This window comes from Aureococcus anophagefferens, assembly GCF_000186865.1.
Source record: "Aureococcus anophagefferens unplaced genomic scaffold AURANscaffold_40, whole genome shotgun sequence".
NCBI classification, from domain to species: domain Eukaryota; class Pelagophyceae; order Pelagomonadales; family Pelagomonadaceae; genus Aureococcus; species Aureococcus anophagefferens.
The window spans coordinates 278653-297362 of record NW_008705597.1 but is presented as its reverse complement, the minus strand read 5'-3'; the positions used below and the strand labels follow the sequence as shown (position 1 = coordinate 297362).

The 18710-nt window shown below is 59.4% G+C and overlaps 4 protein-coding genes across 4 annotated transcripts in view; 3 read left to right on the top strand and 1 right to left on the bottom strand.

Annotated features, from left to right (window-relative positions):
• Window positions 1–5731: 5731 nt before the first annotated feature.
• Window positions 5732–5968, top strand: AURANDRAFT_33074 (hypothetical protein; the record flags this gene model as incomplete). The annotated part of the gene is made up of 1 exon (XM_009042973.1): window positions 5732–5968. A coding segment is annotated over one exon (237 nt), but the record flags the coding sequence as incomplete, so codon positions are not given.
• A 5523-nt stretch (window positions 5969–11491) lies between these two features.
• AURANDRAFT_67513 (hypothetical protein) lies at window positions 11492–11892 on the top strand (the record flags this gene model as incomplete). The annotated part of the gene is made up of 2 exons (XM_009042974.1): window positions 11492–11592; window positions 11634–11892. 2 exons carry the CDS (start codon window positions 11492–11494, stop codon window positions 11890–11892), a joined length of 360 nt encoding a protein of 119 aa, XP_009041222.1.
• An 851-nt stretch (window positions 11893–12743) lies between these two features.
• AURANDRAFT_67512 (hypothetical protein) lies at window positions 12744–14577 on the top strand (the record flags this gene model as incomplete). Its single annotated transcript, XM_009042975.1, has 4 exons — window positions 12744–13663; window positions 13768–13878; window positions 13962–13972; window positions 14336–14577. 4 exons carry the CDS (start codon window positions 12744–12746, stop codon window positions 14575–14577), a joined length of 1284 nt encoding a protein of 427 aa, XP_009041223.1.
• Window positions 14578–14860: 283 nt separating this feature from the next.
• The window catches only part of AURANDRAFT_67511 (hypothetical protein), a gene marked incomplete at both ends in the record, with an annotated part of 4451 nt that continues 601 nt past the window's right edge, over window positions 14861–18710 (bottom strand). The window contains 5 exons of the mRNA XM_009042961.1: window positions 14861–15157; window positions 15715–16326; window positions 16663–16726; window positions 17098–17441; window positions 17919–18312. Of these exons, the coding sequence (XP_009041209.1) occupies window positions 14861–15157; window positions 15715–16326; window positions 16663–16726; window positions 17098–17441; window positions 17919–18312 (1711 nt within the window). The remainder of the gene's footprint in view (window positions 15158–15714; window positions 16327–16662; window positions 16727–17097; window positions 17442–17918; window positions 18313–18710) is intronic.

The window sequence follows — 18710 nt, the reverse complement described above, 5'->3', positions numbered from 1 at the left end:
TCGACTTATCTTTGCAAGCTAGTGTGAGCTCGATGGCATTTGACTGTAAATCTGTCAGGGGTAGGACCAATGGTGACACCATGAGAGCTGTAGATATGCTGAAAGAACGCTAGAAGGTTCTGCATTGATCCAACAGCTTGCGACAAACCTGGGACAGCTTGATCCAAGTTTCGCATCGACTCTGGTGACTTCTTGTCGACTGAATTGTTGAACCATTGACCAAGGCCTTCCGCTGCCTTAATCATCTTGTGCATGAAAGTGGATTTATCTCCGTTTGCGCGTTCCCATGCCGCTTCAGTGACATGTTTGCCTATTTGATCGATAGTTTCCTGTAACAGATCTTCCATGTTCAAGTGGTGGGATACATTCCGTGGAGAAAATATCTTAATCTTGTCCTCTGCAGTGAGGTAGAAGGCCAGTATATGGCATAGATCGGCATTAGGCCAGTCCCTCATAGCTCGATGTTTCACTTGATTAACATGATTTCGAATGTTGATGGCAACAACATTTGAGTTTCCGCAAAGATATAGATTGGTCCATTGCAGAGCTGCATAAATCAGGCAGCAATTATTGGTCCGCCGGAGCTTCTTTTCGAAAATCTCAATCTCGGAAATCTTAGCTGGCTGCTGTATGGCTGTCATCGACTTCTTGAGCCAGCTCATGAACAGGTCAAACAATTTCTTATCAAACGCATTGAATTCTTCAAGGTCCATGTGATCTCTATCACAGAAGTGTGGAGACCCCGGTACCCTACGAGGATTAGGACAGTATTCTCGATCACCTTGGACTTTGTGAAGGAGATGGTCGTAATATCTGCGAGTATAGTCATTGAAGGGAATGAAAGGCGGATGATCAGTAAGATTCAAGGATGAGAAATTGCTGGGTATGCACAATAAGGTGCGTTGATCAGCGCTTGATCCATCATTATAATAAACAGGTTCAAGTACACCAAATTGCCAGCCTGGTGTAGTAACTCGCGGAGGGAACTCACCGACATCTTTGACAAGTACAGCAGACAACATGTGTGCACCCTCTACCGGTGGAATCTGAAGGTCTTGGAGTTTATCAAATTCGAAGTTCTTAGTTGAATCATGATTGCGAATTTCTTTCATTCGAATTTCAATTCGTGAGTTGATATAATCGGTAACTTTTGAGCTAGTGGTAACATACGCATGATAGTCTGGTGACTCCATCACAATTTGCTGTAATGAGTCATTGAAGCTTGCTTTCCAGGCTTCTGTTGTATCCGGTAGATCCTCCAAACTCCTCGGAAAATGCATGTCGTTTGGTTTACTTGCCTTCTGAAACTCATTATTAGCCTTAGAATAGCTAAACTCCTTACTGGTGATGATACCCTTGGAAAAATGTCTGGATTGTTCCGAACTAAGTACACCAGTGTACCAGCTAGAGTTGCCCATAGTTGGGTCAGTTAGTTGCTGCTGCTTCAGCATGGCGTCTGCTGTAGCATCGGCATTAAGAAGTTCCTGGAATTCCAATTGCTTTTTGCTGATATTTGTATTTTGACGCAAGATACTAGTCATGGTTCTCACAGCATTGCCAATTAAAGTTATGCCATCTGTATTCCTGCGTTCCTCTGGTGACTGCTGTCTGAGAGTATCGATTTCAGCTTGCATTCTGGTAATTTCATCCTGATGTTCTTGTCTTTCTGCCTCTCGCTCAGCTGCTGCAAGAGCTTCTGCATCCCGACGAGTTGCTTCTTGACGAGCTGCTTCTTGCTGAGCCAGCTCTTCTTCTGTTGGCTCGGGTTGGTCTTGGGGTGGTTCATCTCCTTCGGGTTCACCACCTTCGGGTTCTTGCGGTCGAGGAGCCCTTGCGGCACGCGCGGGGTTACGTCTACCCCCTTGATCTGCATCCCCCATATTTCTGTTACGAGAAGAGATCCTTAAAGTGTTAGCCTGTTAAGCGAATTTTCCGAAGTTCCGCTGTAATTAGCTAATCTACCATGTAACGAAGGTAAAGAGTCTTGGGTCAGGATTAACGCTGTGGGCCCATAACCCTTGAGGGGAAATGGCAGTGTTCCTGACTTAGACTGAAAATGGAAAAGTGAGATGGGGCTGCTGAGCAGCCCTGATTCCCAACAGGAGAGGGTTACTCTATACTGTCTTAAAGTGGAAAAGAAAGAGAGAAAGGGAAGGAAATTGGGAAAAAGGAGGAAGGACCCCCATACTAAAGTGGGGACCTCAGTCTCATGAAGATATGAGACTGCAAGGTAGGGAGAAAAGGGAGAATAAGCACAGTGGGGCAGATACAGGAGAATCTTCCTCCTGAGGGGAGCGGGTGACACCGGGTGACACGGATACGCGGGAACATTAAATTGCTCCCTTATGAAAATTTGCTGCTAAAGTTTTTCATTCTCGAGCGGGAATCATGCTAGTGATAATGGAATTTTATGTTATTACTCATCTATGTCATGCACAAGAACCATCAATGGTGCCGACGCGGCCTTCCGCAAATGCATCACCGGTGAATCTCGCGACGCCGTCTTTTTATCCCTCTTTAAGTTATCCCCCCTCGAATGCACCATCGTGCTACAATCTGACAATGCATGGCGACGCAGATAAAGGCTGGATGGGCCTGTTGTTTGAGATCAGAGATAGGTGGGATCGTAGACTCTTAAGTTTTGCTAATTATCAAGACTCTGGCACTGCTGAGACCCGTCTTCTCAAAGTGGTCGAATTCTGTCTAGATGATGGCTGTTACAGATTTCAGTGCTGTAGTGGAACAGCCTGGGCAGATGCTACCTATGTGAAGTACTCTATACAAGATTACTCTGGATCAATTTTCAATGGTAGCTATGGCAATCGAAATAGCGTGTATTCAATGCGCGGCAACCTGCATGAGGGTGTTTGTTCGGATGCTCCTACAATATTGCCCTCTCCAGAGCCAACTCCCATCACAAATTTTCCTAGTTCAGAACCATCACCGAATCCGACTACAAGCCATGGTCCTAGTCTATTTCCATCCTACACTAAAGAACCAACTCTCGTTCCGACGTTATCCTCAGCACCAACAACACCACCTTCACCCGTTCCTTCATTTTGCCCCTCGACTACTGCTCCCACTATCAGTCCCCCGCCATCACACGAACCGAGCTCAAACAAACCGACATCAACATGTGATGATGGGGAGATAAAGGACTCCTTGGAGTTCTATGTGGTTTGCAGTCTGGCACAGACCTCTACTGAATGTTGCGAGATTTTAACTTCAATGGACGATACAACATGTCACACTTCATTGTCACCGCATGGCCCTTTTGGATCATATTGCAACAAAAGATGCGGGACTTGTGCGGAGTATGAAGCCTTTCTCGCGAGCTTTCCCGTGATTCCCTTCCGTAGGGAAGATTCCCAATCAGAATACAAAAGGGACGACACGGCGATAGCAGAAAGTCATTACAAGTCTCGTTTACTCACTGGATTTGTTGTTGTAGTATGTATTGTTATATATATATCCAGCTCTATACACAACTATGCTGTGGTGTTCCAGGATCAGTAGACATTCGCACGAAAAGCCATTCAAGGTACCTTAAAGAATGATAACAATAGCCAAAGCTTCACGCACGCAATGTCTGTGCGTCCCGGGGGGGAAGCCATGGCTCAGCAAGATGCAGGAAAATACGCCGAAACAGACAAAAAGGTACTGACAAGCCAAGTTGCCCGGCACGTCCAAGATCTTTCATTAGGGAATCGGGAAATGCTGCATCAACTTTCAAACATTTAATATCAACATTATCAATATTGATGAGTTGAGTGTGTTACCCACACTTAAATCCAACACAAACAACCCAAGATTTTTGGGTTAAATGTCTAGAGAGATAGTATCTGGCATGAGTAGACAATGCCGCTCCCTTACCCTCGGGCGCCTGAGGTCATAACTTCAGGCTCTTATCCAGGGGGGTTCGTGGGGTACCTCGGCGAGCCGAGCCAGGCCGCCCCTAGGTAGCCGTCGCGGCGGAGGTTGGTCGTGAGTTCCCCCCGGCGAGGCACAGGAGAGGCATGTGAGGAGCTGCTCCCGGAGCGCCTCGCTGGAAATCGCCTCCTGGGACCCCGCGCCGTGCGCCATGGCTTCGCCACGTGATACGCAGTCGGGCGCACCAGGTGCGCAAAATTCTCGCGGCCCATGGGCGACGTTCGGGGCGCGCGACGACGCGCGGCGCGGACCCCACCTCGTGCGCTTCGTAGGCAGTGTTCCGGCCGTCGACACTGCCGGCGAGGGGCGGGCCCGCGGCGACCATGTCATGGGCGGCCCCGATCCCGCTCCAGGCGCGTCGGCGCGCCCCGGTGACGGCGAGGGAGCCGCGACCGACACCGCGGAAACGCTTCTGCCTCCGCTCCCGGACCCGCGCGCGCGGCAGGAGCCGGATTTTCGCCTCGTTTTGACGCCCCAGACCCTCCTCGCGGACTCGTCCCCGCGCCTGCCGCCGAGCCGACGCGCGGCGATCCGCCGGTCCGCGCGCGGCCGCCGCCGGCGCCCGCGCTCCGCGACGTGCCGCGAGGCCTCGCGGACGCGCTGAAGCCGCACCAGCGCGAGGGCGTCGAGTTCGTGCTCGCGCGGCGCGCGGCGATCCTCGGCGACGCGCCGGGCATGGGCAAGACGGCGCAGGCGCCGCGGCGACGCGGGTCCTGGTCGTCGCGCCGGCCACCGTCGTGCCCGTCTGGCTCGCCGAGTTCCGCAAGTTCCTCGGCACCGAGGCCCCGGCCATCGTCACCGCCGACGGCGACTCCCGCGCGCTGTCCGTCGCGGAGGTCCTGCGGCGGCTGGCGACGACGTCGGCGCCGCTCGTCGCGGTCATCAGCTACGAGGCCATGGTGCGGCACGCGAAGGCCTTCACGGCCATGCTCGACCTCCTCGTCTTCGACGAGGCGAGGAGGTCTTCGACGAGGCCCACAGGCTCAAGAACCCCGGCACGAAGCAGTCCACCGTCGCGTCCAGCCTTCGGCGCCGCCGCCTGCTCCTGCTCACGGCGACGCCAATGAGCAACGACCTCTCCGAGCTCCACACGCTCCTCCTGCTCCTGGACCCGGCGACTCTGCCCTACGTTCTCCTCGCGCGCATCGACCAAGGTCGCGTCGTCGGCGCGAGCCCAGGCCGCGCGTTCGTCGCGGAGCGCGCGTGGTCGTGGCTCCAGAACACGCTCGGCGGCCTGCACCTGCGGCGAGAGACGCAAGCGCTCGCGCTGCCGCCGCAGACGACGCACATTGTCGTCGTCGAGCTCACGCCGGCGGAGAAGCAGCTCTACGACCACGTCTGCGAACGCGCCGCGGCGCGGGGCGGGGCGGCGACGGCGAAGGCCCTCGTGCTCGTCGGCGCGCTCCAGAAGCTCTGCGTGCACGCGTCGCTGCTGAACTCGGGCGCGGAGAAGCTGTCGGCGGACCGCGTCTTCCGGCCCTGGCCCGAGAGGCCCGACCGCGTGCTCGAGCTCAGCGGCAAGCTGCAGGCCGCGGCCGTGATTTTGACCCACATTTTGACCAGGACTCGCGGCAAGGTCGTGGTCGCGTCGTCGTTCAAGATGCCGCTGGTCATCATCGCGAACTGGATCCGGTCGCGAACCAGCGTCCGCGTCGCGGGGGTCGCCGCACGCGCGACCGGCCCGCCCCGCCGCAGGTCCCGTTGGTCGGCGCCGCGCTTCTGCGTCTGGCACACGGGCGAGCAGTCGGCCGCGACGCGCTCGGCAAACCGGCGGTCCCTGAACGAGCTCGACGCGCGGTGCATGCTCGCGACGGTCCAAAACCTCGAGGGCGTTACGCTCATCGGCGCGAACTTCATGATGTTGCTGAACCCCTCGTGGAACCCGGCGCAGGACGAGCAGGCCGCCATGCGCATCCACCGCATCGGCCAGTCGCGGGCGTGCACGGTCATCCGCCTCGTGGGCCGGGGCACGATCGAGGAGACGATCGTCGGGCGCCAGGCCGAGAAGGACGGCCTCTGCGCGATCCTCACCCAGGGCGGCTTCCCGCCGCCCACGAGCCCGGACCGAACCGAGATCTTCTCGCGGAGCGAGTCCCCGTCGCGCCTCCACGACCGCGGCGGCGGCGACTTCGACGAGCTCGGCGAAGATTCCGACGACGATCTGGCCGCCGCCGACGCGAGCGCCGGCCCGCGCGCGCCCGTGCCCGAGCACCACGACCCGAGCCGCTGGAGCGCGCGCGCCGCCTCCGAGATCCCCCGCGAGGGCCGCGCCTCGTGGCTCGGCGACCTCCTCGACGCGAAGCTCCGAATCCGCGAGACGCTCGCGCTCTCCGGCGCGGCCGCGGAAGGCTCCGACGGCGACGACGACGACGACGACGCGATGGTGTCGGAGGACGCGCCGCTCGTCACGACGGCGGCGAACACGCCGCTCGTGTCCTTCGTCTTCACGTCCATGGAGCAGCTGTCGGCGCCCGCTTCGAGCGCGGCCGCCGCCGCGCCCGCGCCCGCGCCCGCGCCCCCGGCGCCGGCGGCCCCGGCGCCGGACGCGTCGCTCTCGGCGCCGGACGCGGCGCTCCCGGCGCGCGACGCGGCGCTCCCGGCGCGCGACGCCACGCCGGCGGTGGCGGCCACGGCTTCCGCGCCGTCCGCCGCGGTCGCCGACGACGACAGCGACGACGAGGACCTCCTGGGCGGGCCGCGGCGGCCGCGGCGGCCGCGCCGCGCCGCGCCGCGCCGCGACGAGCTCCTCGACGAGCTCATGGCCGCGGACGCCGGCTCCACGCCGCCGCCGCCGTGCACGCTCGCCGCGGTCCACGCAGAGCCGACGGTCGACCTGCGAGGGCCGGAGTTCCTGGCTCGGGCGCGCCGCGAAGCCGACGCCGCCCGCCCCGTGCTCGTGGAGGACGAGGACGGCGCCGTGGCCGAGCTCGAGGGCGCCACCGAGGGCGTCGAAGACCACTTCGCGCGCGCCGAGCGCGCGGTGCTCGCGCTGCTCCACGACGACCCCGCGTTCCGCGACGCCGGCCCCGCGGACCGCGACAAGGCCGACCTCGTCGTGGGCCTCCTCTTCCAGCCGTCCATCGAGAGCGAGTTGGACGTGCGCAGGCGCGCCGCCGACTTCCAGGACCTCCACCACGACCTGCGCGCCGCCATCCGGCTCGCGGTCCGGGAGGCCTCCGCGCGGACGACCGCGGACGACGAGCGCGACGTCCTCGGGGATGGCGCGCAGACGCTCGAGCACCTAGCGGTCATGACCTAGGGCGTAAGTCCGCACCTGGCAGTCGTGGGGCATGTCCTTGGAAAGGCTAGTTATAAATTCCATCGGTCCGTTCTGGTCTAACGGCGACACAAAATTCCGGTTGCACCACATGCCGCACAATTGCCCGCAGGACGTTTTGCGCCTCAGGCGGCCCACACGGCCGCTTCGGATCCGCCGCCGCCGCGCGATCAAAGCGGTGGGTTCCGAACCAGTCCTGGTACCCCCCTTCGCTGAAAGCCAAAGCGACACTGTAATGCAGCCCCTCGATCGACCCCGTCCGCAGGACCGAATTTAAAGTCACCCCTTTCTTGGACGCCGGACCCGCGCGCACGCCGCTCGGCGGCACCTTGCCAAAATTAGACCTGTGCGCCAGCTCCTCCATCCCGTCCTCCGCGCCCTTTCGAAGGGTGACCAGTGTATTGCCAAAGGTTCCTTTTGCGACCACGTCGCAAGGCCCCGTGGACCGCGCTACCCGCTGCAGAGCTCGGCCAAAGTCGTCCTCCGGCGGCTTGCCCAGCACTGCTTTCGCTGCCGTCATAGTGCGACCCGCGTCCTCCAGCCCGGCGCACAGCGCCTTGGCCTTCGGAGACAGAGACCCGCCCAACAGCTCTTCCATCACCTTGAGCCCTAAAGACCCAGGCTGACGCGAGCCTGGATCCTCGATTCTTTGCTTCTTGGCCTTCCTTGTAGCCACCTCCTTCAGAGCTGCCCCCAGCCGCAGCACGTGCCCTCGCAGTACGCTCTCGGTATCATCGAAGAGACCGAAAACCGGGGGTGCCAAAGCAACGCCCTCGCCACCTTCGAGGGCCTGTTCCACAGCTGCCACCAGCGTCAGAACGTCCTGCTCCAAGAATTCCTTAGCCACGCTTTGAGCTAGGAGCAGAAAGGGCGGCCAACACTTGTCCACATGCTCCGCTGCGCATCCAAAGACTTTGCTCACGAAACCGCCCTCGCTGAACCCGAAACCCGGAGGTACCGTTTCGCTGGTATACCGAGCAGGCGCCCGGGCTACCGGAGCGTCCCGCGTCGCTATCCGCGGCACCGAGGGCGCGCTGCCCGGTAGTGAGCCTCGCCAACTCGTATAATCCCGCTCATACTCGGCCACCGTGAGGAAGTGCTGCCCGTGCATCATATTTGATACGAGACCGCGCTCCCCACTAAGGCCCAGCGGCGCCACTGGATAGCTGTCATCCACGTTGCGCCGCCCGGTAACCACCCCTTCAATAAACCTCTCGTCTGTCGCCTTAATCCGCACTTCGACGCCCACGTTCACGCCCGGTGACGCGGCAACCCGCGCCACAAAAGTGCTCGTGGCCGCTGGCTCGGCGGTCTCCGCGCGAGCCTCTGCCGGGGCTTCCGCCCCCCCTTCCTCTGCTGCCGCACCTGGTGCCGGGGCTGGGGCCGCCCCGCCCGCACCAGCGCCGGCCGACAAAGAATAAGACCCTCTTGGCGGCGGCCTAGGCGCCGGATTACTCCCTGACATATGCCCCACTCCCCCCCAAAAGAAGATTTTCCTGGGGTGCGCTCAGGCGCACAATAATAGAAGAGGATGTCAGCGACAGACGATAACTCGTACTCGAGTACGAGATATATCTTCTGTCTCTCTCCTCTGTATCCTGAATATCCTGGCTGATATAGAGAGATAGAGAATTTTATATCTCCCTAGTGGTTCGCTGGTACAGAGCCACCAAATATCCCTTCCCTTCCTAATACTTTCCAACCCTGTTATAGCTGCTTCTCGCACTGTGATAGACGGAGAGTCTTCCTGGACCTAGTGAGGCAGATCCTCTGCCCGTTCGTCCAGTAGCCCCGGCCCCCGTATGTATTTATTATATACGGCAGCTGCGGTGACGTGAGGATAACAGAGACGCCGGTGTACCGCCACTGCGTAACCTCGATAGTTCACCCTCGCACGGCAGGGCAGCCCCACTAGGCTGCCTCCCTAGAGGACGGCGACGTCCGTGCGGTGCATGGGCCCCGGGAGGAAAAAGAAAAAAAAGAAAAGGAAATCGGCGGCGACCCGAGCGCGTCGAACCGTGCTCTCTCTCCTCTCTTTCTCTCCTCAACGGTCTCTTCTCCGTTGTTTTGATAATTCGTAACAGCATCTCGAACCGGGAAAAATACCTTTTCAATTTCTCCAAGTTCGCACAGCTTGCTAGCGGTACAGCATCGGCGGCAACGTCGTGTGACACGCTGTCCACGACGGCGCGCAAACGCTGATACACGTCATCTGAGCTCTCGCCGCCGCGCCGCGTACGCGTCGACGACGGGCTGCCCGTGGCAGCCATCTGCGAGCCGCTGTGGATATAATTAATCAGCCAATAAAAAACTTGTAGAAAACCAAGGAAATTTCTTTTATCTTTTTTCGATTTTATTTTGCGCCGCTAACGGCTCGCCCGCGCGCTCCGCCACGGCTCCGCCACGCGCGCGCGAACGGCTCGCTCGCGCGCCGCGGCTTCAACTTCAAAGCTTGCACTCAACGTTGAGTGCAAGACTTCAACTCAAACCTTGCACTTCACGGAACGTTCCGGGAACGTTCATTTAACATATCCCGCCGGCGGGATATGTTAGCGGAGCAGATGATGGCGCCGCAGCTGTCGCACGGCTCGTCGGTGGGAGCCAGGATCTTCGAGCAGCAGCCGCAGTGGACGGCGTCGTCTTCGTCCCCGGGGTCGTCGTCGTCGTCGCAGGCGTCGGGTTCCCGCGCGCGCGCGCGAGGCCTGCGCCGGGGACGAGGTCTCGAAGGAGACGTGCCCCTCGAGGAACCCCGAGTTCCCCCAGGGCTGCGACCGCTTCACGGCCCCCCGGCTACGGCCCCGCGGCCCCGAAGTAGCCCGACGAGCGCACGCCCGAACGAGGCCCGCGGCACACCCCGGGTCCCCCGTGCCCCGGACTGCCCCGACCCAGCGTTTCGCCCGCTCGAACGAGCCCCCTTCCCTCGGCCTCTCCGCCCAGTTTCGCGGGGTGGAGACAGGTGGAACACTCTCAAAGCGCCCGCCGGACGGGTTCTCGACGACAAGCGACGTCGGGCCCGGATGCGCCCGGCGCCCGGCGCCGCCCGCCCCAGCGGGTCGCTCGCTCGAACGAACCCCTTTCCCTCGGCCTCTGCGCCCAGTTTCGCGGGGTGGAAGCAGGTGGAAACTGTCGAGCGAACCGGATTCTCTCCCTCGAAGACGACGTCGTCGATTTCGCCACGACGTTCGACGAGATCGCGCGAACGCGGACGCTGCGTGGCTTGCCTTGCAAGGTGGGTGTGGGGGCGTCATTTCCAGCGCCTCCGGGAGCTCCGCGGCCCGCAACAGAGGCCGCGTCGAAGAGCGTCTGTCCGCCGCGCCCAAGAGGCTCCGGCTCTGAGGAGGCTCCCCCAGTAAAATCGTCTCCGTAGAAACGACCCGTAGTGACGCGTTCTAAGACAAGTCCGACGCGTCGGATGGGTTCCCATCCGACGTCCAAACCGACCACTCGATGATCGCGTTCCGCGCGGCGGCCGCGCGTCGCTCCGCGGCCGCGTAGAAACGGAAACATCCCGCGAAGTATCAGGCGGTCTCCTGCGAAGTATCAGGCAGTCTCCGCAAAGTATCAGGCAGTCTCCCGCAAAGTATCAGGCAGTCTCCCGCGAAGTATCAGGCAGTCTCCCGCGAAGTATCAGGCAGTCTCCCGCGAAGTCCGCGTGGCCGGAGCCAGGACTAACCCTCGCACCGGAGCAGCTTCTGACATACATTTCGGCCCACTGCGGCAGCCATTCAGATGCTCATAACTCAGCTCAAACCTCATCGATTCGCGAGATTTTTGGATTTGCGGAATCGTGAGAAGCAGGGCTTTGCAGCCATACGCTCGGGGCCATTCGTTGAAGAAACCTTGACAGCGCCTGGAGTCGACTCTATGCATTGCCGAACAGCGTCGCTAGATTGGTCTTCGGCGCCTCTGGGGCTGCCATCTGGGGTAGCGGTGGCGCCTCTGGGGCCGCCGGTCGCGCCGCGTCAGGGCGCGCCGCGCCGCGCTGCCCGAGGGCTGCGGTGTGCTAGCCGCCGCGGCCTCGCCGGCGCGCGACGCGCGGTCGCGGCCTCGGGGCGGGGTGTCCCGGGAGGCTCAGAGTCCGACGAACTGCAGGTAGCCCCGTTACACGGGGGGCAGTGTTAGCACGGTGGAACAACCCATAGTAGGTGGCACACAGGGTGTTACCCTAGTGGGGCTAGCCTTCGGACAGCGATTCAACGCTAAATGACCCAATGGATCGGCTAACGCTCCCTTCGCGAATATAGGCGCCCGAGAGAACGATACTCCGTATAGAACATTCCCTTCATGATCCTGCTGGCAACCATCTTCGCAGCTTGCGCGATGGCACGGGGCCAAGATTTTGATTTGAGTTTGCATACTTTTTGGACGCAGTTGGACGACAATCGGTACGTGTCGACCGCTAAATCGTCGCATCGCTAACTCCCAGGTCTGGCGGTGTTGACAAGCTGGAATTGACGAGATTCGTGGCAATCACCGCTGTTGCAAGTGAGTTTCCTCTACCCACATCTGATGACGAGGACGGTGGAAACAAGTTGCTACGAACGTTGATTGATACTACATTTTCAAATTACGACAAGGACATGACAGGTGAAATTGAGCTCGATGAATTGGACGATGCCTTAGTCACTGACATACTTGGCAAGTATTTGGAGGGGACGGGCTCCAGCATCTCATCTTTGATGTAGCGGATTCTAAGATACTACCGAAAATAATGGCAACCCCTAGCTCCTCTCGCGTCCGCCATAACTGGCATGAATGGGCGGTTAGGGGCAGGAGTTTGAGGACTCCATTGAATTTCTCCGGCTTTTGGTCAGCGATGTAGAGGCTTGGAATTCGTGCCGTGAAACCGCTCCTTTTGGAGGAAGAATACGGAAACAAAAAAAAGGACCAGCCCCCCGCCCCGGGGGCGCGTCCCGCCGAGACCAAAATTGCATTCACGGCAGTACAATATGTTTCCGGTAACGAGTTAGTGAGTTTAGACCTCCTATCATCATCCAGCTAAATAAAAATGCTGGCTGCGGTGGTCCTCTCCGCTTCCTTCGGCTCAAATGAAGCACCCGCCCTACCCTACCCGCCTCCGTCCCAGCTACCAAGCCTCCCCCTTGCGGGAGGAGTTTACTGCTTCCTTTAGCTCAGGCTAGTGGGTACGAAAGGCAAAGTGGACGGAAACGAATAATTATTCCCTGACTCCTCCGCCTCCCGTCTTCGCTGCCCGGATTTCGACTCCTAGAAGAACCCATTTGGTCTATACAAGCATGCATCTGCGGATTGTCTCTCAAAATACTTCCCTCCGCGCAATCGCTCTGTACCGTCCGGATTGGACTCCCGCGTAATGACGACCGGCTCCACCGACACCGATATTTGCGGGGAGGTATTGTTCCTGGCAAATTCCTCTTTCTTTTTTAAAACTAAACCCTAGATGTTCGCCTCAAATCCTGGACCTGTTAGAGAGATTAGTGAGTTGAATAATGCCCTTTGTCCGGCGAGCCTCAAGCCCTACCTTCGGTACTGCCTTGCGTCTGGATTTGGCTCTGGTATGCTTGCTCCTCCACTTTTGAGCTACATCATCGCTAACGTATGCAATAACAACCCTGGAAGACTTGCGACTTTTGTCTCATTGGCATATATGTATCATACACTTCCGCGTATCTGCCTCGTGCAGTTTCACGGAGAAGTTGTTGATAGATTGCCTCGAGTCCCGTGCATCGTTATTAGCCAACTGGTTGAAATTCTTCTCTGGATTGTAATTTGCTGGAGTAAAGATATGCATTTGATCCTGGCACTGTATGGGGTTCGAGCAATCTTGAATTTGCACGATTTTGCTAAAACTCTTTACTTGTTTGATCTCACCCTGCACTTGGATTCGACACATCGTGATCCCAATTCTAACAATGCAGGAGCAGAATTGTTGAGCAAGACTGCTTGCTCTGAAGCTGGACTTCGTCACATCCAAGTCGGCGGCGTGTTCACCGGTGTGTACACTGGCGCTGGTTCTGTTGTTGGGCACATCGTCGGCAGCTTGGTTCTTTCTAGCGAGGCTCTCTCAATCCGTCATGCAATATATATCGCGCTATCGGTCTTGTTTGTTTCTCAGTTTCTCGTAGTACTTCTACCTGAGTCTAAACCCCACAACACCAATTTGCCTCCCCTTGTGATTCTGTCAGCTGCCATTCGTGGGGCACGAGGCGAAGTGTGGTTTGGATTTCGCGACCAGCTAGCAAGATGGCGGACCGGTGAGAAGTTGCTTGTTGATCTGACTATCTTTTTTTTGTTGTTTTCATGGGGTATGACTATTTACTTCTTCACTATTTTCAATGTATTTCAATACAAGTTTGATCCAAACGCCAAGCTACGTGCTGAATTTGGCCTTGTTTTGATTGCTCCTACAAGCATTGGGACCTACTTGTGGTGGAGACATTTTAGACATGGGAACAAGACTGAAATATATGTGATGCCGTACTATCAAGCTCTTCTTTCCCTGATCTGCCTTGGGGGCGCTTTTTCAAGCACTCTCTGGGGTTTTCTACTAATAAGCATTCTTTGCTGTCTTGTTCTTCCAGGTGCGACAATACCACTTGGCGCCATGTGGACGAGCCAAGCTCCAATAGACAAACAGGGTCGACTTTCTGCCATTTCTGTGATACTCTATGTTACTTTAGTTGGCATACCCTGTGTGTCATTTTCTTTTGTGATCGCCGTCAGTGTCCAAGTTTTTATCATAAAGAGTGCCTGCTACACATAGTTGCACGCATAGGTTTCTTTCATGTTGTTAACAGGTCGTTGGTGTGCGCTGAAACGCCACCATCGCGGCTCTTCTGGTGCCCGCAATGACCAGAGGACCGCTGTTCCCCTTGTTGTGGGTAGCCTGCTAATCCTATGCGCCGCGAACAAGATGAAAGACATTGCGCGACACGTGCAGAATCACAAATCTGATCCGCAGCTAACAGAAACGGAAAAAGCAGCTGCGGTGCTCTAAAGGGGCAGTTTAAGTGGGAGCGAGAGCGTACTTAAGAAGGAAGTCTCCCATAAGAATACACCAAAGGCAACGAAATCGCAATTTACTGTCTGATATGCTTGCTCAGCCACTCTTCCTGCTCCTGTTCGTGTCGCTGCACCGCGGCGTTGTAGGCCGCTTTTACCTCCTTCTGATGATCCTCGTCATGCTCACCGGAGGAGGACGACGAGGAGGAGGACGGCGCCGCGCCGTTGGCCGCGTCGCCGGCCGCGGGAACGAAGAACTCGTCGTCGTCGTCGCTGTCGCTGCTCTGGTCGTCGAGGGCGTCCTGGTGGCGGCGCCAGCGCTCCCACCCCTCGAACGCCCAGCGCACGTGCCAGCGGTGGCGCTTCCGGCGGAACGAGACCATGGATGATGCGGTGTAAGACGGACCCCACCGGCGCACGATGTCCCATCCGCGGAGGTTCAGTGTTCAGGTTTTCAAATGCTCACGCGCGCGGGTTTGTCGACCATATCGCCTTCAAGACGACGGTCCGGAAGTCCAAAACAAGGGCGCTTGGCCAAGGGGTAAACAAAGTTGTGACTAGTTATTGAAGGGGAAGCGCGCTCGACGGGTCACTGCGTCCGGTTCAAGAGGCATGCACAAAATACGATAACTAATGTCATGTTGATCTGCGATGGGTGCTCTGAGAATGGGGTTAGGTAGTGGTAGTGGTAGTGGGGGTAGTGCCCCTGGAGCCGCGGGAGACCACTCGATTCCACCGGAAATGTGCTTGTTTTGGCTCTATCGGCCAGTTTGGATCTCGAACTCGAGCAAACTGGTGATTTTGACGCTCGATCATAAATTTCGACCGAGTGGAGGTCGTGGCCGAGCAGCCCTCCAGCTGCCGATTGGCCAGGGCGGGTGGTTCACAGGCTTCGTTGACCCTATGTTGCAGCAGCTGTTTTGACCACTCATTTTGAGCAGGTCGCGACTCAGGGGTAGTTAGTTGGTACTACATGCTGTCTGAGGGTAGTCTACCGCCTACCTCTTGGTCCGGTTGTTGAGTACGAGGGTTGAGGTAGGCTGTAATTACACGATGAGGAATCCGCGCCAAGGGCAGCCGCTCCGATGACGGCGCGGAGCCTCGTCCTCCTCGCGACCTGGGCGCGCGCCGAGTGGTGCGCCGTCCAGATCGCCAACGTCTTCGGGGACGCGCCGCTCAGCGTCGAGTGGCGCCTCGACGCGGCGCCGGACGTCGGGCGGCGGCGGCGGCGGTCGTCGACGAGCTGCCCGCGTCTGCATGGCCGGCCGCCGTGGAGGCGGCCGTCCGGTCCACGATGGCGGCGCACCGCGCCAACGGCTGCGCCGGGTCGCCGGCGCCGCGGTGCGTCTTCGACGCCGTGGCCGATCGCTGCGGCGGCGTCGCGGAGAATCTCGCGGCCGCGGCGCCCTACGCGGCGACGAATCTCACGGAGACCCTCGCCCTGGCCTGCGCGAACTGCGACGTCCGGCGGCGGCGGCGTCGGCTGCGCCGACGCCGCCGTCGCCGCGGCGCCCCGGGGCGCCCACGCGGAGGCCCAGCTCGCGGTCGCCGTCGACCGCTTCGGCGCCGCCCTGCGCGGCTTCGACGCGGTCGTCTGCGCGCGCACGGACGTCCTGTGGGCCGACCCGTCCTTCCGGCTCGCGTCCCTGGCGCCGTCGCGCGACGGCGTGCACGCGCGCTACGACCTGTACCACTACGCGCGCGGCGCGACCTTCGAACGCGTCTTTGCGACGGCCCGGGCCTTTGCGGACCGCGGCGCCGCGCGCGGCGGCGGCGGCGGCTTCCTGCCCTTCGACGCCGCGGCGGCCCGAGCGTCGGACCTCTCGACGGTGCGCTGGTGGTGGCTGTCGCTGCCGCGCGCGGCGTTCGACGCCTACCCGGCGACGCTCGCGGAGCTCAAGGCCGCGCTCGGTGCCCGCGGTGGCGCCGTCGACACCGCGCCCCTCGGCGCGCCCGTCGTCGAGGGCTGCGATATCTCCGTCCGACCGGGCACGACGGGCTTCGACCACAACGAGGCCTGGCTCGTCCACCTCGTCCTCGCGGCGAAGGCGCCCCTCTGCGCGGCGGCGGGCGCCGACATCTCCCGCCTCGCCTTCAACCGCCACGCGTTCGCCTTCGGCGCGGGGGACGATGGCGTCCTGGAGGTCGCGCCGACGTAACTGATGTCCGTCTGGGCCTCGAGGTCGGCCGCGCCCACTTGCCCTTGCTAACATATCCCGCCGGCGGGATATGTTAAACGCCGCTATCCGACGCACCTCGTTGGTGCCTTCGCCTGATCGAGGGCAGCGGCGACACTCCTCTGGTCATGGTGCGCGCGTCTATCGCGCGGTGCGTGCTTGCCGACCTAAATCCGTCGACGCCCAGCGCCTCGAGCGGGCCGCGCAGGAGGTCTGAAGCTTAAGGTCACCTCGTCGGTTTCGGTGCCAGCGCAGCTGCCTCTTTGTCGTCGACCCGTCATTGTCCTAAATCTGGACGCGTCCGTCGCCGAGCGCGTGTCCGTGTCGATCGCTCCGAGATCGCGTCGATCGATCTGCATGCCTCTGAAGTAAAGAAATAAATAAATCAAATAAATCAAACTATATATATGGGGGCCAATAATCTACGAGATACATGCAACTAGGAACCGAGAACAAATCAAGAGCAACCAATATCGCAGGGGGAAATAAGAATGACACAGTACGGTGTATTTGGCAGTGTGATGCTCCGTCGGGTCCAACAGCAAATCGAAGAGGCGGCCCGCGCCGCAGTCTGGGGCCAGGTGTGGTCCATCGATTTCGCGTTGGGAAAGTGCGGGCCCGTCCAGCCGTCCATCCCCAGGCCGGGCGCGCCCGCGTTTCCAAGCAGCAGCTTGTACCGCGCCGTCACTAGCGCGCGCGGCCCCGGCTTTCCGCTCGACGTCGCATTCGCACCGCTCACCATCAGCCACATGTCCAGCGAGTCGATCGAGGGCAGCCCGCTCGCCGCGCCCCGCGTCTATAGAAACGGAGTTGAAGACAATATTGACAGACACTCCGTTGAGTGGTGTCAATGACACCACTCCTGAAGCACATTCTGTAATAAGAGAGGCACACGTTTGAGCAGCAAGTTCATCCAATTCGTGAGTATGAACGCCAGAATACATTTCACCACAAATCTTCTGAGTAAGTGAAATCCAATCTACTTTCAACGGTTTCTTTTTAGAATCGCCATTAATCAATTGTTTAAATCGCTTCGCTATCTTGTCAAAAGAAACAGTTTCACGGGAATTATCGCGCTTAATTACATGCATGACATCCATTTTAAATAAGTATATAGATTTATGTTTAATATGTTCATACGCAAATCATTTTTATTTTATAAAAAAAAAACTTGTGTTGGCTTTGTCGGTTGGATCGAGTCCGGCGAGCCCCGCGCCAAAGGTTGCGTACCAGTCCGCCGTGTGCAACAGTCCGGCGCAGCGCGTGCCGCGCTGCGCCGCGGGCAGCGCACCCCCGCTCACGAAGCCAGCCACGCGCACGCCGCCCTCCCAGCAGCTGGCCTCGCCGCCGCGAAGCGGCCAGTTGTTCGCGGCGCCGCCAAAGTCGAGGCACGTCGAGCGGTAGGGTTCCCGCCCCGCCGGTCCCGTAGGGATGCATCCCCGGCCGCATGGCGCTCGGGCAGCCGCCGGTCGCTCGAAAGTTCGCGGCGTAGATTGGGCCGCCGTTGTCCGACTAGAAGACGAACAGCGTGCGCTCCCACATCCCGCGGTGACGTTCGCCACCGCGGCGTCGAGCGCGTTGGTCATGGCCGCGTAGCCCAGACCGGGCAGCGACAGCGTGGCGCTCTCGTTGAGGAACGCGTCGAGCACATGTTGCTCCACCTGCATCGGCGTGTGCGACAGGTGCGACGCGTAATACAAAAACAGCCGCGCGTCGTCGCCGTCGGCCGCGGCCGCGGCGAAGTCGCCGATGATGGCGGTGGCCTCGGCCTTGAAGAGCTTCTCCTCGTACGCGCCCGCCCACGCGTTGCCAGCCCTGTCATGTTGGTGCCGATCCCCGCGCCCTCGCCGCTCGCGGCACTCCAGACGTCGGGGTCGTCGTTGCGAGTGTTGAATGGGCAGCCGGCCCGAGAGGAACGAGCTGCGCGTCGGGCTGCAGAACACGAAACTGCGACGCACGTCGCTTGTGCAGGCAAAAGAACAGAGGGAGAAGGCTTCTCTGGGTAGTGGCCTTGAAGTGAGCTCGCAGGGGCAGCTGCGAGAGTTACGTGGACTGACCTACTGGCGTTAGCGCCAGGGAGGGAGGATCTCAGTACTTTGGGATAGGAAAGGAGAAAGAAAGGAGGAGAGCCTCCTCAGTGGGGAAGGTCAGTCAGGGTAGCGGTAGGTCCAGTAGGCTGAGCCTATGGTCCTGTAAAGGGCTCTGACCACGGTCGACCCCCCCCAGAAGTACGAAACAATTGCTAACGATACCGGGTGGTCCCGGGGGCGGTCACGACGCGTCCGCCCCAGTCCGGGGACGTCCGCGAGGGACGGCGTCGGCCAGGGGCTCGGATGGGACGGCGT